The sequence below is a fragment of the Lissotriton helveticus genome, chromosome 3_1 (genome assembly GCF_964261635.1).
Source record: "Lissotriton helveticus chromosome 3_1, aLisHel1.1, whole genome shotgun sequence".
NCBI classification, from domain to species: domain Eukaryota; kingdom Metazoa; phylum Chordata; class Amphibia; order Caudata; family Salamandridae; genus Lissotriton; species Lissotriton helveticus.
In genome coordinates this window covers 1,921,438,061-1,921,464,929 of record NC_136061.1, presented here as the reverse complement: position 1 = coordinate 1,921,464,929, position 26,869 = coordinate 1,921,438,061, and the positions used below count along the sequence as shown (strand labels likewise).

General features: G+C 48.8%; 1 protein-coding gene across 1 annotated transcript in view; it reads left to right on the top strand.

The window, feature by feature from the left end:
* Positions 1–26,869, top strand: part of FAH (fumarylacetoacetate hydrolase) — a 183,846-nt gene that overhangs the window by 130,493 nt on the left and 26,484 nt on the right. Inside the window, exons 10-11 of the mRNA XM_078682934.1 lie at positions 5,175–5,250; positions 6,855–6,901. Coding sequence (XP_078539060.1) covers positions 5,175–5,250; positions 6,855–6,901 — 123 coding nt within the window. The remainder of the gene's footprint in view (positions 1–5,174; positions 5,251–6,854; positions 6,902–26,869) is intronic.

Sequence of the window (26,869 nt, the reverse complement as noted above, 5' to 3'; positions counted from 1 at the left end):
ATAGGTAATGTGTGGGCCCTTCATCATCCTCACCAGGGCGGGGGCACTTCAGCCCTCCCTAGCAAGAACCCAGACCTCTGCCACATCTTCGCTTGGTCTGCAGTAAGGTAGCACAGAACCCTTGAGCTTGTGTGATGTCCATCCCTTGTATAGCCATCTGGTGACCAATTTTGATTAATCACATGCCAGGAATGTAGCAAGTACCTAGGGGAGGGTTAAGACTCAGGTTGTGCCCACCTATTGGTATGGAGGTCCAGAGTTCCACAGAACTCATCTCCCTTACCGGGTTTAGTAACCACTGGGTTTAGTAATTAGATCAGTGATGAACTACAGGACGTTTCACACTTGACAAAGAAGAATAAGTAGTGTGTGTTTCACGGACTCCTTCCCATCTTTTGCACTGGTAGTCTTGTGAACATGGGCTGGTTTTGTGGATTGCCCTACCCAGTCTGCCTGGCAAGAGGTGGGTGGGCGCACACTGTCTCACATCCCAGCACTGTTTCCCCGATGCATCATAGTAAATGCAGTGCATGACAACACTTACTTCGGTGACAGGCTTTAGTTTTTCACCCTTGTTGGTGCAGCCAGTGATGTGTATCTCTAGATATGTGTTTAAGGATAGTTGTTGTTCTTCAGTAGAGAGCAAAACATTATTTTTTGGGGTGCTGGAAATGCTGCCAAAGTTTTCTCAGGTCTCTGTACCACTCGCTGGGCACAGGTGCATCAACCAGAGCGCTTCATCTCGTTAGCTCAAGGGAGCCTTTTCAAACAGGAGGGTGGGCGTAGACTGCCTCACATCCCAGCACTCGGTTTGCCCCGATGCATCCTAGTAAACGCAGTGCATGATAACACTTACTTCGGTGACAGGCTTTAGTTTTTTTTCACCCTTGTTGGTGCAGCCAGTGCTGTGTATCTCTAGACACGTGTTTCAGGATAGCTGTCCTTCTTCAGTAGCTGGCTGCACCAACAAGGGTGAAAAACTAAAGCATGTCACTATGATGCATCAGGGCAAACAGAGTGCCGTGATGTGAGGCAGTGTGTGCCCACCCTCCTCAAGTCTGTCTGGCATGCCTGGTCCTGTTACAAACCTTCCAGCCCATAGGTCCCTGAGGACTCCGCCATCCCTCCTGGAGGAACTCCTCTAGAATCCCTTATAGGAAGGTTGTCTTTTGTGTGCCATCATTTCCTCAGGCACAGGGTCATGGTCCATCCCGACGGCCCATAGACATTTCACAGCCAATCTCGTTGCTTGCTATGCAGACTGCCCTTGTATCATCAAACTTGAGTTACTCTCCGTAAGCTACCAGCCCACTCTGCTAACTGCAGGGACAGTTCTTCTAGGCTCAGCACAGCCATATCCCGGTTACCTCCTACGTTTGTGCTGGACTCCCGCCTTTAGTTTGGCTCTCTCCTTGGTTCATGGGATGCTTGGCTTCCTCACTGGTTCATGGCAAGCTTGACGCTCTCCCTGGTTTGGTTCCTGGCTTGCTTGGCTCCCTCCATGGTTCATGGCGTGCTTGGCTCTCTCCCTGGTTTCTGTTGTGCCTGGCTTTCTCCGTAGCTCTCTCCCTGGTTTCTGTAGTGCCTGGCTTTCTCCCTAGGTCTTGGCATGCTTGGCTCTCTCCCAGGTTCCTGCCATGCTTGGCTCCCTCCCTTGGTTGATGGTATGCTTGGCTTGCTCTATAGTTCAAGACTGGCATCCTCCCTGGTTCATGGCAAGTTTGTCTCCCTCACTTTTGTTCAAGGCATGTTTGGCTTCCTCTTTGGTTCATGGCATGCTTGGCACCCTCCCTTGGTTCATGCCATGCTTGGCTCCGTCCTTGGTTCCTGGCATGCTTGGCTCCACCTCCCTTGGTTCATGGCATGCTCATCTCTCTCCCCCTTGGTTCCTGGCATTCTCGGCTCCACCTCCCTTGCTTCCTGGCATATTTGGCTCCACCTCCCTTGGTTCCTGGCATCCTTGTCTCCACCTCCCTTGCTTCCTGGCATGCTTGACTCCACCCACCTCCCTTGGTTCCTGGCATGCTTGGCTCCAACTCCCTTGGTTCCTGGCATGCTTCACTCCCTCCTTGGTTACAGGCATGCTTAACTCCCTCCTTGGTTACTGGCAAGCTTAGCTCCACCCACCTCCTTTGGTTCCTGGCATGCGTGACTCCTTCCCTAGTTCCTGGCATGCTTGACTCCCTCCTTGGTTACTGGCATGCTTGGCTCCACCCACCTCCGTTGGTTCCTGGCATGCTTGTCTCCAACTCCCTTGGTTCCTGGCATGCTTCACTCCCTCCTTGGTTACAGGCATGCTTAACTCCACCCACCTCCCTTGGTTCCCGGCATGCATGGCTCCAACTCCCTTGGTTACTGGCATGTCTGGCTCCTTCCCTGGTTACTGCATGCTGGCTCCACCTCCCTTGGTTCCTGGTATGGTTGTCTCCACCTCCCTTTGTTCCTGGCATGCTTGGCTCCAACTCCCTTGGTTACTTGTATGCTTGTCTCCACCTCCCGTGGTTCCTGGCATCCTTGTCTCCACCTCCCGTGGTTCCTGGCATCCTTGTCTCCACCTCCCTTAGTTCCTGGCATGCTTGTCTCCACCGCCCTTGGTTCCTGGCATGCTTGTCGCCACCTCCCGTGGTTCCTGGCATGCTTGTCGCCACCTCCCTTGGTTCCTGGCATGCTTGACTCCACCCACCCCCCTTGGTTCCTGGCATGCTTATCTCCACCCACCTCCCTTGGTTCCTGGCATGCTTGACTCCACCCACCCACCCACCTCCCTTGGTTCCTGGCATGCTTGGCTCCAACTCCCTTGGTTTCTGTCATGCTTGTCTCCACCTCCCTTGGTTCCTGGCATGCGTGACTCCTTCCCTAGTTACTGGCATGCTTGACTCCCTCCCTGGTTACTTGCATGCTTGACTCCAAATCCCTTGGTTCCTGGCCTGCTTGTCTCCACCTCCCGTGGTTCCTGGCATGCTTGTCTCCACCTCCCTTGGTTCCTGGCATGCTTGTCTCCACCTTCCGTGGTTCTTGGCATGCTTGACTCCCTCCTTGGTTACTGGCATGCTTAGCTCCACCCACCTCCCTTGGTTCCTGGCATGCTTGTCTCCACCTCCCTTGGTTCCTGGCATGCTTGTCTCCACCTCCCTTGGTTCCTGGCATGCTTGTCTCCACCTCCTGTGGTTCCTGGCATGCTTGCCTCCACCTCCTGTGGTTCCTGGCATGCTTGATTCCCCCTCCCGTGGTTCCTGGCATGCTTGCCTCCACCTCCCGTGGTTCCTGGCATGCTTGCCTCCACCTCCCGTGGTTCCTGGCATGCTTGCCTCCACCTCCCTTGGTTCCTGGAATGCTTGACTCCCTCCTTGGTTACTGGCATGCTTAGCTCCACCCACCTCCCTTGGTTCCCGGCATGTATGGCTCCAACTCCCTTGGTTACTGGCATGCCTGGCTCCATCCCTGGTTACTGCATGCTGGCTCCACCTCCCTTGGTTCCTGGTATGGTTGTCTCCACCTCCCTTGGTTCCTGGCATGCTTGTCTCCACCTCCCTTGGTTCCTGGCATGCTTGTCTCCACCTCCCTTGTTTCCTGGCATTCTTGTCTCCACCTCCCTTGTTTCCTGGCTTGCTTGTCTCCACCTCCCGTGGTTCCTGGCATGCTTGACTCCCTCCTTGGTTACTGGCATGCTTAGCTCCACCCACCTCCCTTGCTTCCTGGCAAGCTTGTCTCCACCTCCTGTGGTTCCTGGCATGCTTGTCTCCACCTCTCTTGGTCCTGGCATGCTTGACTCCCTCCTTGGTTACTGGCATGCTTAGCTCCACCCACCTCCCTTGGTTCCTTGCATGCTTGTCTCCACCTCCCTTGGTTCCTGGCATGCTTGTCTCCACCTCCTGTGGTTCCTGGCATGCTTGCCTCCACCTCCCGTGGTTCCTGGCATGCTTGATTCCCCCTCCCGTGGTTCCTGGCATGCTTGGCTCCAACTTCCTTAGTTCCTGGCATGCTTGGCTCCACATGTCGAATCTCCCATCGACACTCCCTTTGACGCTCCCGTTGACGCTGACTCAAATACAATCAATGGTAGCTTCTGTACCTCTGTCGTCATCGTAGACGATGACTTCTTCGTCGACGATTTTGATTTTTTTTCACTTTCTCCTCAGGAATACTAGAGGATGGCTTCTTGAATGATGCTGAAGCCAAAGGTGGTGTTTTTGAAGGCTCAGAAGAGGCTCTCTTGGATCCTTTTTCTCTCAAAGGGTGTCCTTTGCTCTCCTTTACTTTTGGCTGAGGAGATTTAGAAGGACTATGCCCTGAAGAACCTGGAGTGGTCTTTTTTAGGGCCTTCTCAGGACGGTCCCCTGAGGAATAAGCCTGAGGAGATCTTGATCTTTTTTTAGATCTCCTGGGCGAAGAGGAGGATTCCTGGTCACTATCACTAGAAACCACCTCCTTTCTGGCCTTTATCTTCTGAAGCCAAATTAAAAGGCGTCCCTCACAATCTCTAAGGGTCTTGCTAGAGAAAGTGCGACATACCTTGCTGTCTTCATGTGGGTCATCAGTGTAGAGTCTCTTTTTAGAGCAGGTGGCACAGGCTCTAAAAAGACCCTTTTTCTCCTTTCCAGACAGTCTCAAGGATGTAGATGAGAAATAGATTACCAAAATTCTCAAATCCACAAGAAATAGAATGAAATCAAGCTTCTACAAAGTTGGAAATCCAGAGCTTGAGCAGAGCTCAAAGGAGACTCGCTAGCACAATGTGCTGGTAGAAAATCTGAGGGGCAGAAGGTTCTCTCAGGAGGGTTCTAGAGGGTGAGGAGTTCTGATTGGCTAAGGGAAAAGTTTGGTCCTTTTTTTACATAACAAAGGTTATGGGTTGCAAAAGGGAAATGTGCCTAGGCCCTCTTTTTCAGTTAGCCATACTGCTAAGCATTGCTTTTTTATATACCGGAGACTCCCGTCTCGAAGACCGGGAAATGATTCAGGTATGTGAATCTATGAAAGCTTCCAATACTGGAGAACTACAGTTACAGGTAAATAATTTGTTTTCTTTTCTGACATGCTTCGCTCCTTCCCAGCTGCCTGCCATGCTTGGCTCCCTCCCTGGCATGCTTCGCTCTCTGCCCTCTTCCTGGCATTCTTGTCAGTCTTCCTGATCCCTGCTCCCTCATCTTGATCTTTTTGTTCTCTCTTTGCAGGATCCTCAGCCTCATCCCTACCTCATCGACGATCGTCCGTATAGGTTTGACATAAACCTTGCGGTGTCCATTCAAGGTATTGTTGGATTGAATGCATCTGTGTCTTGAGTTGGAGGGATTGGGGTCTGTATGCCCTGTGGGTGGTTCTAGAGGAGACCCCTCAGCAGACCGTGCTGCATTGAAGCATAGGCCGCTCTTGTGGACAAGTCTGTACCTTGGGCTAACAAGTCCTACAATTGTCTCGATCACATCCGAGAATATACCAATGAAGGAGGTATCCGTTTACTTTTACTCCCAGACGAGCTGCATCCATTGCCTTTATTACTCTGAAGGTGTGAAAAGTGGAAGAGACCATCTAATTCCGTTTGTACGAGCAGGGTTTGGAATGGACGCCCCAACTGCTTCTACAGACCCCTACCTGCAACACTTCTGATTGCACTGTAAGCCCCCCGTTTCAGCAGGATCCTTCTGTGGGCAGACTGACTTCTCCCCGGCTTCTACAAACCAACCCCTCTTATTTCACTACGCCGGACTTTCAGACCCCCCTTCCATTTGATTGCCCTTGTAGTCCGAGGCAGAAGGAATATGATGCTGTTAGTAAAGTCCACCCACATAGAGTTTTCATTTTCTAAATGAGCCCTAGAAACAAGCTTTGAAATGTCTGAGCAGTAGGTCTGTGCCAGCCACTAATTTTCCCAGCACCTACCGTCTGACTGAGTGTGTGTGCAGGCGGCACGCGGACAGGGGCTGACCGCTACAGAGTGCTCCATGACCAGGCCTGTAACGGTAGTTAAAGCATGCAAAGGGAGCATTCCGATTGGCTGTCCAGCTCACTATGTTCTATCCAGTATACCAATGATATGTACACCCCCCTTTACGGTTGTATAATTAGCAGTGCTGGAATGTATTGCTTATTATCTGTGACGTGCTAAGCTATTCGCCTATACGGAGCCTCTGCGTATAAATAGCGCCAACAAAATACAAGTACATTCAAATTATCCTTCATTGCTACAGTTAAAATTGCAGGAGAAATCCCAGTCTCTTGCATGTTTAGTGCCACCCTTCCCCGTTTAGTGCCACCCTTCCCCTGTGTGCAGTGTACGACTTTGAATTTCAAATTCCAAAAATGGCAGGAAAATAGCAGCTTCATTGTTGGTTGTGGGTCTTGCAAATATCTGTTCTAATCTCCGCTTCACCATTTAAACATTGTGTGACCCTGGACAAGTCAGTCTTTCTTCCCAGCTTAAAGCACTGCATAAAGATGGACGTTAATATTCCAGCTGTTAGGGCACATGCCACAGAAGTTTTAATATCAAAATGACCAAATATGGGGGAAATGGTTTAAGTGACCGAGAGCTCAACCAAGACGAATGATAATTTGGGTTTCCTCATAAATGGTCAGATTTTCGTTGCCAAGAGAGGGGGTTAGAAGGGTGTGTTTGCTGCCCCTGAAATGTTAACTGATAGCTTCTCATTGATCGGTTTTATTTTCATTCCAGTCCAAAGCAAAAGATAACCGAGGATCAGTTATGGGGTGCCTAGAGTGAGGGTTGGGGTTAGGTTGCTTGTGGGATGTTCTTCTGGTTTCCTGGTTCCAGTTAGGATGGATCCCTTTCTTTATTGCCCTACCTGCTCCCAGCCACGGATGGTAACTTATGAAAATCTTGCTTTCCTCTGTAGGAAAGGAGATGTCTGCACCTGCAACTCTCTGCAAATCCAATTTCAAGGTAAGAGTTCTCCTCCAGCTACACTTTTCTTAGTTCACGGAGGGTTGGGTGTTTCCCAACTATATTCTGGCCCAAGGGAGGATTGTTTTTTAACTGCCCCCCATACGCGCACCAAAGAGCATCAACCAATCAATCAAGACATTTGTAAAGCACGCTACTCACCCGTGAGGGTCTCAAGGTGCTAGGGGGAGAGCATCAGAAGTCTGCTCGACTGGTGTGCTTGTACATTCTTATTTTCTCCTCAATTGTTGCTTTGTCTTTTTTGTGGATGAGTGAAATTCATAGTGACCACTGGGATTGAACTTCTTCTGGCTCCTTTGTGGCAGTCCGAGGGATTGATGGGCAGGGGGCTCCATTGACTTGCGAGTCTGGTGGCTACTGTTCTCCCGACTGCTGCTCGCTACTGGACCATGAGGCCGGATGTGGCAGAGACCATGACCCGGAAGAAGGAGGTTCTTGGGTTGGGCACCTCTGGTGACGAGTGTAAGCTGGCGCCCACCAGCAAGCTCTGGTTGCTTACAGTGGTTGTGACTTGAAGCCAGAGAAGGTAGAAGAGTTTAAAAAGACCTTGAAGTAGTAGATTGTTACTTTGGCCCTAGAAGTGGTATCTCAGTTTTGTCACCATTGGGGAAAAAGGTCTACATATGACCCCCCCCCCCCCTCACCAAAGCATGAGGAAATCTGAGCTGTTTTCCTAATGTATTAGACTTCACAGCATGTGAAATAATATCTATTTGGTGTTGCATTCCTCGTATGTGATGCATTCAATCAAACGAGGCGGCAGGGGCTCCCTTTTGGGTTCACTGGTCAGTCCCTGGCTGAGCAGTGAATAGACCCTGAACACAAACAGCCCCAGACCTCCCCTAGCTCACTTAAATCACCAATAGGTTGGCTGCCTGGCGCAGGTGATGGTTTTGTTGATGTGTGCCAGCAGGGGTCAGAGGGTGAAGGGAGAGCAAGGAGTTTTAAAACCTCTCCTGTCCTATAACACCACTTTAAACTGGCAAATCCGAAAGAATCGCACGGGCAGGGACACGGACAACCCTGGAGTAAGATGAGAAGGGCACTGCTGTTGGCATAGCCTTAATGCACACAGCTTCATGCGCCCCTCTGAAAATTGGTGCCCTGGGCCCAACTCGCCCATGGTGAAGCCGGCCCTGCCTGCACCTTTTTTGTCCCACTTCCTCTGCTGTCTCCCACGCTCCTTTTTTCGCTTTGCTCAGGTCACTTTAATAATGGATAATTAAATCCGATATTTGCATATGTTCGTGCTGCTTGTCTGTACTTTTTATGAATGTGCCATTTTGCATCGAGGAGGCCCGGCTAGGAGTGCGGCTCTCTGTGTGATGGGGGCGAGGCTGGTTGTCCCCTGCCGGGGTTCATGCCGGCACAGTGTGTTGTGTCCGCTCGATAAGAGACTAGAATCAATTGTGATGTTTTATAAATAATTAAAGACATTGAATGTGGATGGCTGAGGCTGCAGATAGCATCTGACTGCCCTGACCGCTAATCTGACAGCAGCATCTATGACTGACACTGAGGAGCTTCGAGCGCCCTTCAGCTGCTCTTGTGAAGGGCTTCTTCTCGTGCCTGCTTCCATCCTCTTTCCGACACCACCCCACGACACAAACCAAAAAAAACAGTTTCTGCCCCTCTTATTGCACTTCTCATCTTCCATTTGAGGTCGAGCAATCGAGACCTCTTGTATATACTTATACGTGTATGTACTTTGTGGGCTCTGGAGATCAGCCCTAGGACTAGTCTGCTTCCGCTTAGGGACTTTTTTTTCTGTTCAACTGCCTCTAGTTAACTGACTTGAAAGAAAACGACCAGCAGAGGTCAGTAAAATACCAGAATTGGTTTCTGCTGAGGGACTTTATTTTTAAAAATGTTCTGGCAACTGCCTCTATTTACCTTTCTTGATAGAAAACGAACAGCAGAGGTCAGTAAAATACCAGAATCACTTAAGCATTCTGTAGATTCCAGTCCATAAAAATGGTCTTACACGAGCACCCGTAGACAATAATATTTTTTTCAAATCTTGTATTTTCAGCAATTTGACCACTGAAGGCCCTGCTTTTATATTAAAAACAGAGCTTTGGACTATACCATTCCCACTGAAAGGCAATATTTCTCTCCATGTGTTCCCATACCTGGCATGTCATGCAGTTTGGTGCTCACTTTCCCTCCATGTTAAATAACAGTAGATGTTTCAGCACCCAGGCTCATGTGCTGCATAGCCAAATACATATAAGGCCCCAAAGGCGAGACTGATTGCATGGCAAATGCTTGTCTTCTATTCTGTCCCCTTTCTGTCCCCTTTCCTTTGTTCTGATGTCCGACCATTTCCTCTATCTTCTTGTCTGCCCTCTTCTCCTAATGCCTCTTCCTTGTCCCCTCTCCTCTGTTATCCTCTGCTATCTGCCCCATTTCCTCGGTCCTCCAGTCTGTCCCTTTCCCACTATTCCTTCTATCCCTTTTCTCTAGCCGCATGTTTGCCCTTCTATTCTGACTGCCCCTTTCACTCTATCCTTCTATTTATGAACATTTGTTCTTATTCTCCCACCTAAAATAGAATTATTTCAGGAGTGTATTTAGGTAAATACAAAAGCAATGAGGTGGGTTGCATGTCCAAATGCGACAGGGGTTAATCGAAACATAGCAAATCCTGGGTCACATGACTAAGTGTTGCTGGCAGTTGATTTCTGTGTATTACTCCCACACAGTGAGACAAAAGGAAAATAGGTATTGTTAGGATGGGCCATCTCTGACAGGATAAGGGGAGAAGAGCTGTCACCTACCACACTTGCACATCACAAAAATTCTTTCTCAGCACACTCCCAAAGGGTTTCACACTAGTCTTTTGTGAACCCAGAAAAGTGGGTTTCAGGGCAGAGATTAAGTAAATTCGAGACACCTCTGAAGGGGAGGACTCTGGAAGCTTCTCCCACTTCAAAGTGGGCACCAGATATAAATAGTGGACCCTCAGACCCAACTCTTCAGTAAACATCTGGACTTGTGGAAGACTGCTGTGCTGCTGCAAGAAGGACTGCCCTGCTGCCTAAGTGAGATGGACTGGACCTGCATCTTTGAACCCAGAACCACCAGAGTGACTCAAAAGGCTACTTGCCATGTCTCCTGCTCAGAGCCGCAGGGACAAAATAGGCTCCAACCATCTTAACCCCTGCAACTGAACTCTGCCTGCTGTGAGTCCTAACCCCCTAAGTGGTGTCCCTCCAGTCCTAGAACCTGAAAGTGTGGTTCAGGTGCAATCTCTGCCCGAAGCGAGGCAGCATGACGTAAACCTGACACAGCTCTTCGCAGCACCTCATCAGAACAGACGCAGCACAACACAACCACAACGCAAGCCAACATCGTAGCCCTCGCAGTTTATTGGAACCCCCGCTGCGCACACATCCTTAACACAGACCTCTAATCTCACCTCAGGACTGCCGCTGCAGTGATCCGCAACCAGGATTTAAGGTACTTTTCTCAGTGGGACTAATGTGGTCCCTGTATCCGGCGTACGCTTTATCATGGTTGGCCTGAACTTGTGACTTTATCCCGGCCCGCGCGAACAGATTACCACTGTTGACGTGGCGCTTTTAAACCACAATTTTTACCGAAACCTTTGAAATTGCATATCTCCGTTTCTCCTTTATAGATTTTTGTTGTTTTGATATCAAATAAATCCCTTTATTTTTCGAAATTGTTGTAGGATTTTTCTTGTGTTGTGTTTTCGTTTTTATTGCAGTTTGTGTGCTGCATAAATACTTTACACATTGTCTCTTAGCTAAGCCTGACTGCCTTGCGCCAAGCTGCCAGAGGGTTGAGCACTGGTTAATTTGGGCTTTGCTTGTGTTTCACCCTGACTAGAATCGTGATTGCTGTTTGAGTAGGGTTTCACCAGCCCCCACCTTTCCCCCAAACCATCATTCCTGCCTCAACCAGTAACCCAATTTGCTATAGACCTAGATTAATTAGCAGCAGTGGCTTCTACATTATGGCAGCGGCACCCCACTGCCTTACAGCATAAAAACATGTTAAAAAAATGCAGATAAAATTATTTTATTATCCTTTTATTTTTCATGACAGGAGCCGAGTCTTGGGGTGGGGCCAAGGCAAGAATGGAGGGCACTTGCAGTGACGGGCACTGCAAGTGCGCATGATGGTTTGGACAGTTGTCTTAGGACTGCCAACCTGTCATGCACACTTAGATGTATCCAGCAAATAGTACTCGGGGTCTATTGCCGGAGAACAGCAGGCACAGGCTCCTAGTCTCTCTGGGAACGTGAAATCAGCCCCCTCTGCCCAATCACAGCGCTGCTCTCATGCTGGGTAATAGTATTACCAACAGGAGAGCAGCATCTGGATAGGCACGGGGGTTTCTGGGAGCCTGTGATCGGGAGAAGAGCACAGAGGTGGCAGGTACGTTTTAATGACAATTTATTAATCCAGCGGCGCTACCTCACCACTTTTCTCTCCTGGCAGCCCCCACTGTGAATTAGTTATGTGGATGAAGACTTTTTTGAACATTAAGTGATGTTCCTACAGTCATTGAGGATAAGTGGTAATCTGGTGTAAGCAGATTATTCAGTGATCGTGTGGGAGCGCCAAGAAATCGCTGGTGAGCGTGCGCTTAAGAAATCTCTTTAACATAACATAACATGGGAGATTATGCATATGCCTTCAGACGGTATTCTGGAATGACTGCTTTGTACATATACAATTCTTTTTTTCTGCATAGGCATATTTAACCCCAAGTAAAATTAACTGAGTCTATCCTAACTGCCCTGCAGTGTACCCAAAGTGCCACAGTGAGAATTCCACTTTCAGTTGCACACAGTGGAATTGCCTTAGGTTAGCCCCCTTCTGGGTAGGAATTACAAATGATTTAACTTGGGCAACAGTTATTGCAAAGTTGGCATATTTTGAGGGGAAACAGCCATTACAATGCGGTCATAAACACATGTAACCGGTAGAACAGAGTCTTCACCAAGTATGCACCTTTACCACGCATGCGTTTACCACAAATATGCCTTTATCACGCATGCCTTTACAACTAATTTCATTGCAAAGGCATGAATGATAAAATAAGCAAGGACAAATTTACATGTAAAGGCATGTGCGAGGACAGACCAATTGTTTTGTGCAAAAAGTTATTACTTTATTTTATTTTAGAACCAAACGGAACTCAGTTGCAGCTAAGTGACACTTTTCAATAATAGCAATACTTTTCAAATGCAGTAGGTATTGTGTTGTAAAAGGCAGTAAAAGACTTTACAATAATATTGAGAATACTTTGGTAATGTCAAACAAAATGTAGCAGCCTTAGCAAATGTAAGAGATAGACATTTAGTGCAGTAGGCAATAATGCATCAGAATCCTATGGGAGGAAAACAGTTATATGATTTTACAGGTAAGTACTCGACGTATACACCCAGTCTTCAGGGGTTTGGAGCAACACTGGGCAAGATAGGTACTGTACCACCAGCTACACTGGGGCGGCCGAGTGCAGAGGTTACTGGGCCCAATGTTAGTCAATGGAGACTCTGGTCACACACGAGGTGCTGGTTGCAGGTAAGTACCCACGGTTTCAGGACTCGGGCCCCAGGGGTTAAGGCAAGCACAAGGGGGGCCACAAGGCAGCATCAAAGCTACATCACCAGTGGTTCAGGGGCGGCCAGATGCAGGGTGCAAATTGGCATCGGTCGCCAAATGCTTTTTAATGATTAATCTCGGTCACACAAAGGGGCTGCAGCCTCGGACAAGGAGGCTGTACAAAGGTGACCACTGGCTAGGCAGGTACGTTGGGATGTCGAGGGAGGTCTGGACATCGTTTGCTGGGCTTCCCAAGGTCGGGGGGGTGAGAATGCAGGGGGGCCTTTTGATGTTAGAATTTCTTTACCAGAGCCTGTCTCAGTCAGGGGGGACCCTTCGAGATGAGGCTGCAGGGTCTTCGTGGAGCCCAGGAGAGGTCAGCCACTGATGGAGTCAAGGTCAGGATCGCTGGGGAGACTTCACTGGACCGGTCAGCCACTCAGACTCTGGCCGTCTGGTGCAGAGTGGGCAGGGGTCGCGGATCCGCCTGGATTCGGAGTCCTTGTAGCTGGATTTTTCTGGACAGGGCTACTGTCCTCGGGAGATCTGGTCTTTGTTGAAGAGTGAGCAGTCTTCCCTGGGTCTGACCACAGGACAGGTGGCGTCATCTTCTTCTCAGGGTCTATAAGCTGGAGACAGGCCAGTCGGGCTGGGGCAAAGTCAGTCGTTGTCTTCAAGCTTTGCTGCATTGCATCTTATTTTGTCGTCCTTTGTAGGTTGCAGCAATCTGAGGCTCGAGGTTCAGGGGTGTCCATAAATATTTAATTTAGAGGCCTTATATGTACTGGCAGATGGGAGCCAATGGGCTATTTTCCCTTTAGTGTGAATACACCCTTTGTATGTCCCCTTCCTTTGGGGAGGAGGCATCCCCTAATCTGATTGGCTAAGATCCTTCCATTCAAGATGGAGGATTTACTAAAGAGGGGGTCACCTCGTTCCAGGGCACCTTAGGGGGTAGTACTGTCAGAGAGGGGAACACACCTCCTCGGACTACTAATTTCCCCGCCGACCTTGCTTCCAAAAGTGGGGCTTGGTCAGGGGGGCCGGCATCTCCACTAGGTTGAGAGGCCTTGGCCAGCATATCAAAGGGCAGAAAGCCTTTGAGGCTCACAGCCCTGAATGCTGTTCCTGCTTTGGGGTAGGTGTGAAGCACCTCCACCCCAAGCAGGATTTGTCTCTAACCCATGAGAGCAAAAGGGCTCCCACCACAGGGGGTCAGAAACATTTCTGAGTGTGGCAGGTTGGTGCAGACAGGTCAGCTGGTCACGGTGGAGTTGGTCGTTGTTCAGGGGCATCTCTAAGATGCCATGAAAAAGTGCATTTAACAGTAAATCCAATGCTGGCATCATTGTGGGTTTATTGTGCTGAAAAGTTTCTCACCAAACGTCTTAGCATTCAGTAAAGCCATCATGGAGCTGTGGAGTTCGTAAAGACAAACTCCCAGCCATTGTACTCAGTACTGCACTGCACTGTACTGCACTTACAATGTCCGAGAATGGACTTAGACACTGTAGGGGCATATTGCTCATGCGGCTATACCCTCACCTGTGGTATAGTGCACCCTGCCTTAGGGCTGTGAGTCCTGCTAGAGGGGTGACTTACCTATGCCACAGGCAGTGATTGTGGGCATGGCACACAGGGATGTGTGCCATGTCAACTTTTAGGTTTTGTGTGAATCAAAACAGTCTACAACAGCAGGGTATATGTGTTAGGTGAGGGGTCTCTGAGGGTGGCACAATACATGCTGCAGATCCTTAGAGACCCTCACTGGTCACAAGGCCCTTGGTACTACTTGTACCTTTTACATGGGACTTGTATGTGGCCCAGAGGTGTGCCAATTGTGGAAACAAAGGTACAGTTTGGGGAAAGAACACAGGCACTGGGAACCTGATTAGCAGGGACCCAGGGCACATTCAGTCAATGTGCATCAGCTATCAGGAGGAAAGTGGGGGATAACATGCAAAAAGGGGCACTTTCCTACAGCGTCTGTACTGAACCTACCCTTAAAGCACCGCCACATCTGTGTGCCTTTATACTGCACCTGCCCTAGAGAGAGCCGGACCCGTGTGCCTCACCTTGCAGGAAGGAGTCTAGGGGGCTGCAACTTCAGATGTCCCAGGCTAGGCTGGGCAGGAAAGAATTCAGCTAGGACAGCATGGTGAGTGGTAGACACTGGCTGGAATCAGTGATAGAGGAAGCAGTACTCTGAGCAGAGGAGAGGAGACTGATACCCTGCTCCCGGGTCAGGAGAGGGGAGAGCTGCACCCTGGTCAGGCAGAGGTCAGCAGAGCCCGGTGTTTGAGATGTAGACTGGTGATCTCTGTGTTCAGCTAATTTCGGGCTGTTCGTCTCCTCCAGGGACATGCAGTTTACAAAGGTTAGTGACTGCGAAAGTTCAACGGTCAGTCTGGAGGCAAGCGACGTACGCCAACAACGACAAAGTGAGATCATGGCTAAAAAAGGAACCATGCATTTCTGTTACCATAGAGCACATATGAACAATTTTGGCCACGTATATGCCCTTACCAACCCTGCCTTTACAACAGAATTTTCATAGTAAAGGCATGCATGGTAAGGTCTTATGGATTGGAAACATTTTTGTGTGAATGAATATGTGGTAATGGCGATTGCACTGTATTGACTACGTTGTAAAGGCGTGCATGGCAATTGCATGTGTGGTTCCATCATACAACCATTTTAAGGATCAATACAGTGAGGGTATCCAGGACCTTTAGCAGGTGTGTAGGTCCAGCGAGTGTAGGTATGGGACATCCGAAGGAGATTTACAGGGTTAGTTGAAGAGCCAAGTCTTCAGCTTCTTGCGAAAGACGAATAGTGAAGAAGAGGTCCTGATGTTTTGGGGAAGGTTATTCCAGGTTCTAGTGGGGGTGCAGAAAAAAGTGCAACTTCAAGCTCCGCTTTTGTGGATGTGTGGGATATGTGAGAGAGGGAGATGTAAATTGCAGTTGTCTGGTAGGTTGGTAGAAATTAAGGTGGTGGTTGAGGTAGGCAGGTCTAATGTTGTGGTGGCCTTGAATGTGTGGGTGAGCAGCTTGAATTGGCAGTGTTTCTGGATTCGGAGCCAGTGGAGCTCTCTGAGGCAAGGTGAGATGTGGGTGAGGTGAGGAAGGTCGAGGATGAGTCTGGCTCCAGGATTCTGAATGGTCTACAATCTTTGTTTGTAGTGGGTCGGGTTCCGGGGTAGAGTGCGTTGCCGTAGTCAAGCCAACTCGTGATGAGTGCTTTAGTGACAGTGCTTCTGATGGTTTGGGGTAACCACTTGAAATTCCTGCGTAGCATTCGTCGGATGAGAAAGCAAGAGGTGGTGACGCTGTTTACCCAACATTGCCATGTTGAATTTATTGCGCAGGACGAGTCTTAGGTTTCTGGCTTGTTCCGATGGGATTGGAGTTCCGCTGGCCACCAGGAGTAGCCGCAGGGTCAGCACTTGTTTTCGAAGATCAGCACTTCCATTTTGTCTGTGTTGTTCTTCAGGCAGTTTTGTTTTATCCAGTCTGCCCTTTTGGTCCAGCAGTTTATAAAGTTGTTTCTGGTGATTTTGTCTGTCTGGGATTGGATGAGCTGCATGTCATCGGCTTAGGATAGGATGTTGAATCTGTGGGGTCTGATGATGCCTGCGAGGGGTGCCATGTAGATGTTGAAGTGTGTTGGGCCAAGAGATGATCCTTGTGGGACTCTGAAGATGAGTTTCTTAGGTTCTCAGGATTATTCTGTGACTTGTCTCTGTAAAGCGCTCTGCTACCCTGTGTCCATGGTCTTGATGTTCTACATCAAGAACCTTAGTCAAAGATACGCTAATATAAAGTGAAAAAAATCCTCTAGAATCTCATGAGCTTAGCAGTTGAGACCTACTGGTGAAAGTGTTTGCTGGTGTAGTTTACCAGCAAAGCAGTTCTGGTTCATAGTAAAGGATGACAGTAGCAGTTTTCCTACCAATCGCGCTGTAATTGAGTTTCTACGATTCTCATCTAATTTTCTTTTTAGCTCTCTGAAAAGCAAGGGAGCCAGGGTAGATTGTAATAAAATGATTACTTGCACACTGGGTTCTTTTCCGATGGGCGTCCTGCGTCGCCAGTAATAAAACGAAGATCCTGTTACTCCAGTATTGAAACTTTCATAGATTCACATGCCTGAATCATTCCCCGTCGTCGAGACGGGAGTCTCCGGTATATAAAAAAGCAGTGCTTAGTAGTATAGCAAACTGAAACGAGGCCTAGGCCCATTTCCCTTTTGCAACCCATAGCCTTTGTTATGTAAAAAAGGCCCAAACTTTTCCCTGAACCAATCAGAGCTCCACACCCTCTAGAACACTCCTGAGAGAACCTTCTGCCCCTCAGATGTTTCTACCGCACGTTGTGCTAGGGAGTCTCCTTTGAGCTCTGCTCAAACTCTGTGTTTTTTAACTTCTTTAAAGAACTTTGTTCTTAGGAATTCTTCTGGATTCTGTTCTACTATGGATTATCTTCAAATACATTCTTTAAGGAATGTCTGGAAAGGAGAATAAAGGATCATTTAGAGCCTGTACAACTTGTTCCAAGAGGTTGCACTACACTGATGAACCTCACACTGACTAGATTTACTGTCTATACCCGCAGGCCACAGATCGCAAGGTATGTCGCATTTTCTCAAGTAAGTTCTGAGAGGTCGTGGAGTGCGCCTTTTAATAGGGTGTCAAACGCTAAGGCCAGAAAGGAGGTATTCCCCAGTGACAGTGATGAGGCGGCGTCCTCAACACCTAGGCGATCTCATAAGAGATCAAAATCTCCTCAAACTCATTCCTCAGGGTAACGTCCTGAGAAGGCCCTCAAAAAGACCACTCATGGGTCTTCTGGGCGCAGTCCTTCAAAATCTCCTCACTCTGTGGAAAAGGAGAAGAAAGGACATGCTTTTGGGGAACGATCATGTTAAAAAGACGACTTCTGAGCCGTCAAAATCACTTCCTCTGGTCAAAGAACCCTTCAGGAAGCAGTCTTTTATACCTCTGAGGTAAAGACTAAGGCAGCCTCTCTGTCGACGGCGGCATCGTCTACGACGGCATAGTCTACGACAGCATCGTCTACGACGGTGGTCGTCTGCGATGGTCGTCGACGACTGTGGTCATCTACGATGACCATAGACGACGGTGGTCATCTACGATGACCATCGACGACGGTGGTCATCTACGATGACCATCGACGACGGTGGTCATCTACGATGACCATCGACGATGGTGGTCGTCTACGATGGTGGTCTACGATGGTGATGGTGGTCGTTGTCGACGATGGTGGTGGTCGTCGACGGTGGTCGTCGTCGATGGTGGTGGTCGTCGACGGTGGTCGTCGTCGATGGTGGTGGTCGTCGACGGTGGTCGTCTACGATGGTGGTCGTCTACGATGGTGGTCGTCTACGATGGTGGTAGACGACGACGGTGGTCAACGACGGTGGTCATCGATGACGATGGTCATCTACGATGGTCGGTCTACGACGGTGACAACAACAGCGACGACGATGTCGAGGACGAGGTCACCATCAACGGTGACTATGTCGTCGACGACGGATAGCTCTCTATACCTGGTGTCGACGATGACAATCTCCTCAACAGGCTCGTCGAGGAAAATTCCAAGATTACAAATCATCAGCAACTGTTTCAAGAGCAGGATTCATAGGAAAAGAACCTTTTGGATACGCTAGTAGTCCCTCACAATTACATGTGAAGTATGAAGAGAAGGACTATGAGGAGTGATATGGGGAGTACCAATATCCTCAGCAACAGCACTATCGCCATGAGTGCCAGGAAGGAATGGTTGGAATGCCATGCTTCATGATGATAGATCTGCAGTTTATGCTGGCAGACTATGGAAAGAGGTTTCCGCCGGCACCAGCTACAAAGGAAATCCCATCCCTACAACTCCAGTTAGAAACAGTGAGCCACAACAAGAAGTTAGGCTGCAACTCCTCAAATAATACATCACCAGAATCCGGTCACCACAGATGATGATGACCAGGAAGAGGGAGAAATAACAGATCCCAACAAAAAATGGGATGATTACTTGAATCCATCTCCGGCATCTCCCTCACCAGGACTGGTGGATTCTCCGCAGATTCCATAATATAATGAAAACCGCTGCGAGAGATTCTAGCTTCCTATGTCGACAATACGAACGGATTACTTCTTATACGATTTCATGTAGCCATTCAAAACCATCCAAAATCTCATTTCGTGTTTTAGCAAGTGGCGCAACAGGAATCTAAGAATCCCTCTGCGCCTATATCAACACCTCCTAACAGGGAGGGGAGATGCTTGAGAACGCAAGACAAAGATTCTCATCCATGTCTGTTCTCTTAGGCAAAGCAGATAATGCCCTTGCTATTCTGGGCAGTTAATACAGACATATATGGTGCAATATGGCGCCTAACATGGACCTCTTCCCAGAGAACATTAGACATGAGGCGAGCGATGGTGCTAAAGAGTCAGAGGTGGTTAAGGTCGACTGCCTTAAGACCAGAAGTCCAAAATTAGGATCCTGAATCTCCCCTTCGATGGAGAAGATTTATTGGGTTTCAAGTGGATGAGGCATTTCAAGGAATCAAAGGAGATACAGATACTACAAATACCCTGGGTACACTACGATACCGTTAGGTGCCTTTCCGAGGCGACTGGGAAAGAGGCCAGTCATCCTAAAAAGGGAGTTATCAACAAGGGAAGATACCCCCTTTTATTCCTCATCATCACAACCATATTGTCAACAATAGGAGGTACAACAAACAAGGAACTATACAAAGTCTGCTCCTAGAGGACGAGGAGGTCATCAAGGGAAAAAACATTGGTAAAAGACAATGACAACTTCAGGGATCTGGCTGCACGTTGCTTTTCCTCTCCACGAGTTCCATGGGTGGGAGAGTTGCTTCCCATCTATATTATTGACAGAAAATAACAGACAGATGGGCCTTCAATACACTAAAATTCACACACTCTTCAGTTTTCTTCAATTCCCTCCTTCCAACACTGCAGACCAGTCAAGAGACTAAAAACATCTATCTTAGATGCGTTTGGAGATTCGGACAATGCTCCGAAAGGAAGCAATAGAACCGGTGCCGATCTTCCAAAAACAAAAAGGTTTTTTACTTTTGTTTTTCTTCCCAGTTCGGAAGAATGCCCTGCAATAGCGCCCTATTCTAGGCCTGAGAGTTCTGAATACTTACCGTAAGAAGCAATTTTTCCAAATGCTGTCCCTAGGCATTCGGCTACTCTTAAACCCAGGGGATCATATTACCACTCTAGGCTTACAGGATGCTTATTTTCACATCCCCTTCATCCTTCCTTTAGACTGTATCTTCGATTGGCAGTAGCCGGAGGACCATTAATCTTTATATAGTGTCTGACTCCAGCGACATTTCTGGGGGCAATATTGAACACGGAATGCAACAAAGCATTTCCCTCAGAGGAAAGACAACTGAGGATTGTGTCCCTCTTCCAAGAGTTGGTATAAAAGTCTCTTTCAGTCTGCAGGTACAAATCCTTGCTGGGACGATGTCCTCTTGTATTCCCCTGGTACCTTGCTACAGGCTAAGGATGAGACCATGGCAGGAACAGATCGATCTCCAATGGCATCAGGCGGAGGGATCCTTCGACGATACAATAAGGGTGACACCAATGAGGATACAGGCAGCAAAGTGGTGGACACAAAAAGCCAATGTGTCTCAAGGACTGACATTTCTGGCAAGAACGGCTCCGCTAGTGGTAACGACGGATGCGTCGTTAGAAGGATGGGGAGCTTTCATTCAGGACCTTCAAGTCAGCGGTCGTTGGAAGGCACAGGAGCAGCAGTTACACATAAATCTGCTGGAGCTCAGAGCGATCCGCTTGGCATTACTGGCTTTTCTGCCAAGGATAAGAGGTTCGCCGGTGTTGGTAAGAACAGACAACAGTACTGCGATGCATTATGTGAACAAGCAAGGGGGAACGAGATCGCTCTCCCTGTCTCAGGAAGCCCAGGAGATATGGGAATGGGCTCTTCAGCAAGGAATATAATTGGCAGCAGAACACCTCCCGGGGAATCAAAATGTCAAGGTGGATACTCTCAGCAGGCTTACATTGTCCTGCCACGAATGGGAGCTAGACCAGGAGATCCTGGACAACGTCTTTCGAAGATGGGGAACACCGATAGTGGACCCCTTCGCTACAAGGGAAAACAGAAAATGCCAGTACTTCGCAAGCTGGCTTCCCCAGAAGGAATCTTGAGGGAATGCGTTTTCCATGGCATGGTCCGGCATCTTTGCCTATGGTTTTCCTTCAATTCCTCTTCTCCCCCGCGTACTGGTGAAGATCAAGAAAGAGCTGTGCAGGCTGATCCTAGTAGCCCCGTGGTGGCCCAGACAACACTGGTTCACGGAACAGCTGCTGCTGCTGTCGGAGGGCCGTCCAATTCGGTTGCGCCTTATTCCATCACTTCTGACAATGTCCAAGGGGCAGGTGCTCCATCCGGACCCGAAATCCTTGCGATTAGCAGCCTTTCTCCTGAACACTGTGAGTTTAGCCATCTGAACATCACACGAATGTAGGGAGATCTGTCCAAGGCCGGAGCGGAGAGTACCAACAAAACCTACAGGATGACAAGGAAGAGGTTTTGTCTGTGGTGTAAGAGACATGATGTTCACCCTCTTACTGCTGCACCTCATCAAATTATACCTTACATTCTGCCGTTAGCAAAGTCACGATTAGCACACGCCTCCATCAAGGTCCATTTGGCTGCATTATCCCGCTACAGGAGGTCATCGTCAGGCCCATCTTTATGGTCCTCAAGGATTATCAAACAATTTATAAAGGGGATATTCGGAGTCTTTCCTCCAGTAAAGCCTCCACCACCATTATGGAATCTGAATGTTGTACTTTCTCAATTGATGAAACCACCGTTTGAACCGATACATAGGGCAGACCTGAAGTTCTTGTCCTGGAAAGTGGCTCTTCTCATTGCATTGACTTCAGCGAGAAGAGTAGGTGAACTACAAGCGCTCACGATTCAGGAGCCTTTCTTACAGTTTCAGGAGGATAGAATGATTCTCAGGACAAACCCGAAGTTCATTCCGAAGGTGCCAACTGATTTTCATTTGAACGAACCATTGGTGTTGAAACGTTTCTTTCCTCATCCATCGACAGCGGCAGAACGAGTATTGCACTCGCTGGACGTTTAGAGATGTATGAAATTTTACTTGAAAGAAACTAAGGCGTTTCGCCAGTCTTCTCAGTTATTTGTCGCCTTCAGCGCACCCAGGAAAGGTTTCCCACTGTCAAAGAGGGGAATTGCCAGATGGATTTCCAGTGAGATTGTCTACTGTCATCAAGCTGCTGGAAAGCCTTGGAATGCACGAGTCCGTGCCCATTCCATGACGGCGGTGGCCACATCCACTGCACTGTTTGTAGGAGTGCCAATCCAGGATATCTGCAGAGCAGCAACCTGGGCATCTACGCACACCTTCACCAGGCACTACTGCTTGGAGGCAGCTGCAGAATCGGATGCGGCGGTGGGAGAGGCGGTACTGCGGAATATCATCCAGTAACGGTGAGCCTTTCTTGCATACCTCCATCCATAATTTCTCTGGTTTACAAAGTCACATTTTATATAAGTATGTATATGTGTATATGAGATTATGCCTCATTTTCTTATGGTATTGCCTGATTATGTAATATGTCAGGAAAATGTGCTCTGTTTTTACACTGCTCGCTATTCTGATTCAGGCATGTGAATCTATTTAAGTTCCAATACTGGAGTAAGAAAACTAGTTACTTACCTGTAACTTTAGTTCTCCAGTATTGGAATCTTTCATAGATTCACATGCACCCACCCTCCTCCCCTGAGAGGCTCACCTCGGATTTAGCACAAGAAGTGTTATATGCACAAGTGCGCGAAAAATCTGAGGGGCAGAAGGTTCTCTCAGGAGTGTTCTAGAGGGTGAGGAGCTCTGATTGGTTCAGGGAAAAGTTTGGGCCTTTTTTACATAACAAAGGCTATGGGTTGCAAAAGGGAAATGGGCATAGGCCTCTTTTCAGTTTGCTATACTACTAAGCACTGCTTTTTTATATACCGGAGACTCCCGTCTCGACGACGGGGAATGATTCAGGCATGTGAATGTATGAAAGATTCCAATACTGGAGAACTAAAGTTCTCCAGTATTAGGGGTGTCTTTCATAGATTCACATGCTTGAATATCCCCCGTCGTCGAAGTGGGAGTCCCACGGTACATAAAATAGTAGTATATATGCATGTATATATGAAAAATATAACTAATAAAAAATATACATACATATAGTGCAGTAAATTGTAAATTCCAAAAGTACCATAGAACACAATAGGCCCATTGAAAAGCCTAAGGGAGAACTCACTTTAGTAGCATATCAGAGTCATTATGTGTTGGATCACATTCCAGCCAATCAGGCTGTAGCCTCCTCTAGAACCTTCTCCTCAGAAGCCCAAGTCCTCAGATTTTCTACCGCACGTCGTGTGAAGGGAGTCTCCCTGAGCTCTGCTCAGTTTTCTTCAACTTTACCTGTTTTTTCTTCAAGAAAATGTCTTCAAACAAGAAATCTCTGTTTAAAGCCTGCCCTTCATGTGGTAAACTGCGCCTTTTCCACGAGGATCCACACAGTAAATGCATTTACTGTCTCTACCCAGACCATGAGGTGAAAAACTGTAAGTACTGTCGTACTTTCCCTCCTAAGACTCTGAGAGATAGAGAGGCCCGTCTCCTTCTGTGGCTACAGAAGTTGAGAACTTCGGAGTCTGTGGTTTCTGATGTGGAGAGCCTGTCATCTTTTGCTTCAAAGTCCTCTCAGAAGCGTGGGTCTGAGACCGAGGCTCCTTCTCCTTTTCTCAAGAAGAGAAGACTGTTGGAGTCCTCTAGGATTGTCTCCCCACAGGATTCGCTTCAGGGCACGTCTACGGGACCTGGTTCTCTGACGTCTGCGCCCAAAGCCTTACCTACCAGTAAGAAATCTGGTTTTGGCTCGTCGACGGGCTCGTCGACGCGCCCGTCGACGTCTTCAGCGTCGACGAAATCCATTTCTACCACCTCCACGTCGACGACGACATGTTCCATGTCCACCGGCGCTACGTCGACGACGACCACCTCGTCGACGGCGACCTCGAAGGTGAGACCCATCTCTTCAGTGGTGAAGATCTCGTCGACGACCGGCAAGGATAGACCGTCGACGACGAAGCCGTCGACGACGCCGTCGACGCATACACCGTCGACGAAAACCAAGCCTCCACTCAGCGCCCCGTCGACGACGAAGCCGTCGACGCATCCTTCGTCGGCGCATCCATCGTCGACAAAGACCAAGCCTCCACCCAGCACCCCGTCGACGGGCCCGTCGACGGTGCCCCCGTCGACGACGTCTCTGTCGGCCAGCATTACTTCGTCGACGGCCTCGTCGACGACTTCCATACCGTCGACGCCTTCGTCGTCGACGGTCAAAGCTTCACTCTCGTCGACGAACAAAGCCCCGCTCCCGTCGACGGGCTCGTCGACGGGCAAGGAATCCTCGTCGACGAAGAAAATCCCGTCCAAGTCGCCTCAGGACGTTGCTGACGGTGCCGCATTTACGCCAACGGGCTCGTTGGCGTCGCACCAACCTCTACCGAAGACGGCTTCCATCTACACAGTGGTTACTGCTTCTTCTTTGCGGACCATTCCACTCATCCAACTGAGTCCTGTGAGGGGTGGTGCTCGTCTCCCAGACAAATTATTCCAGTCTGGTGGGGAAGAATCCGGAAACGATTCGGAAGTGGAAGAATTATTTAAACAGGCAACAAGTCCTTCGGATTTGAACATTAAGTGCCAGGAATATAGTGACGAGGGTGAGGTGGTGGACAATGTCGAAGATGGGACTGACTTGTTTCCTGTTGATACGTCCGAACCGGTGCCTTCAGAGCCTGTTACCCAGATACCTCTGTCCTTGGTGATGAACCTTCAGCACATGCTGGATGATTATAACCGCAGGTTTCCTTCTTCTACTCCTGCTTCTCCAGCACCACTGCCTCCTCCGCAGCCTCAACCGCAACTTCCTCAGGCACCTACACCAGTTTCACCGGCTTCACCGGATGGTACTCGCCCTGACACTGGAGATGAGGATCCGGATCCTCACAACACAGATGACGACGACAATGACGCCGGCATGGCTGAGTGGGACGATTATAGGGCTCAAACACCTTCCACTCCGCCCACCTCGCCTCTACATTCGCCCCCAGTGGACATGGCACATTTCCACAATTTGATGATCCGGGCTACAAAACGGTTTCATCTCAAAGTCGAACAACAACAGCATGAAAGTGATTGCTTTCTATATGACTTTAAAGACATCTCACAGAGGCAATCCCACACTATACCAATCGTGGAATATATTTGGAAGGAAGGCCTTAAATTGATGGAACGTCCCAATTCTGTTCCTGCGGTCTTACCCAGATTGGACAGGAAATACAAAGCACCGGCGTCTTCTCCGGCCTGCTTAGTGTCTCAACCGAAGGCAGATTCGGTAATTACTCAGGCTGCGCAAAAAAGATCGCGCAATCCTGCTACGCCACTCACGTCTCCTCCTGATCAGGAAGGCCGCAAATTGGATTCCATAGGAAAGAAATTCACGACCATGGCGGCTACTACAGTGAGGGCGGCAAACACTCTGGCTATACTGGGCCGTTATGACCGCCAGATGTGGTCCGAGATTGCTGCATTGATTCCTCAGCTGCCTGAGGCAATCCGGACAGAAGCACAGGCGATTATTCACGAGGGAGAGTTGATTTCTTCCGAAATCATTGAGTGTGCACTCGATATTTCCTCCACGGGATTTCGACAATTGGCGGGGGCTGCAGTCTTGAGGCGTCAAGGCTGGCTGCGCTCTACCACTTTCCGTCCTGAAGTACAGGCAAGAGTCCTAGATTTACCTTATAACGGAGAATTATTGTTTGGCAAACATGTGGATGATGCCCTTGAGGCAATAAAAAAGGACACTGACACTGCGAAATCCCTGGCGAGCCTCCAATACAAGAAACGGCCTTTTCGGGGTGCACGGGGTAGAGGCGGAGGCTCCTCTACTTTTCGTGGCTCAAGTCAATATCGTTCATTCAACACCTACAACGATAACAGACAGCGGGGTGCCTATCAATCTCAAACTCGACAATCCACCTCCAGGCCTTATCAAAGGAAATCCACTTATAGAGGTGGATCAAACACCAAAAAGCAGTGACTGCCTCAGACCCTTCCTTTTGCCGACCGTACATCTTGGAGGTCGCATCTCGAAATACTTTTACAAATGGTCTACAATCACCTCCGACCAATGGGTCCTGGACGTTATATCCAAAGGACATACCCTGGAATTCACAAAATTTCCACCCAATCATCCACCTTCGGGGCCACCACCCCCTCATTTCAAGGACCTTCTGGCCCAGGTGAATTTAATGATCAAAAAAGGAGCCATCGAACTAGTGCCGCAAGGTCAACGCGGCAAGGGGTTCTATTCCCGCTTTTTCTTGGTCAAGAAGAAGTCGGGGGAATGGCGTCCAATATTGGATCTACGAGCTCTAAACAAATTTCTAATTTCAAAAACTTTTCAGATGTTAACCCTGATCCAAATTCTGAATTTTCTCAATCCAAACGAGTTCTATTCCACAATCGACCTTCAGGACGCTTACTTCCATGTGCCAATCCACCCCAGACACAGGAAGTATCTCCGCTTCACGGTCGGACAGCTACACTTCCAATTCAAAGTCTTGCCATTCGGCCTCCGCTCGGCACCAAGAGTTTTTACCAAAATCTTGGCCCCCGTAGCTGCCTTCCTACGTCTCCAAGGTATCCAATTTTACCCATACCTGGACGACTGCCTCATCAAGGCAAACACTTTTCACCAGACGGAGCAGCACACTCAAGTTTGCGTCTCCCTTTTCCACGCCTTGGGGCTTTCAATCAATTGCCAGAAGTCACACTTTCAACCTTCGCAACGGAGAAATTTTCTCGGAGCCTTGCTAGATTCTCGGCAGGGAAAAGTGTACGTTTCCCAGGAAAGACAGGACCGCATGTTAATGATGGTGCGCTCCCTCCAATCAAAACTGTCCGTTTCTGTCCGAATGTTCAAATCATTCCTTGGCATGGCATCCTCGTGCATCCACCTCATTCCAAATTGCAGATTGCACATGAGGACTCTCCAGGAGGAACTGGACAGGCAGTGGAAACAGGTGTCGGGGTCCTTCGAGGACAAGATCCTTTTAACACCTCGCATACAGAAAGCACTGGAGTGGTGGGCTCACCCTCCACACATATCGGCAGGCCGTTCATTCCAGGACGAACCCCCAACTCTGACGCTTACAACAGATGCGTCTC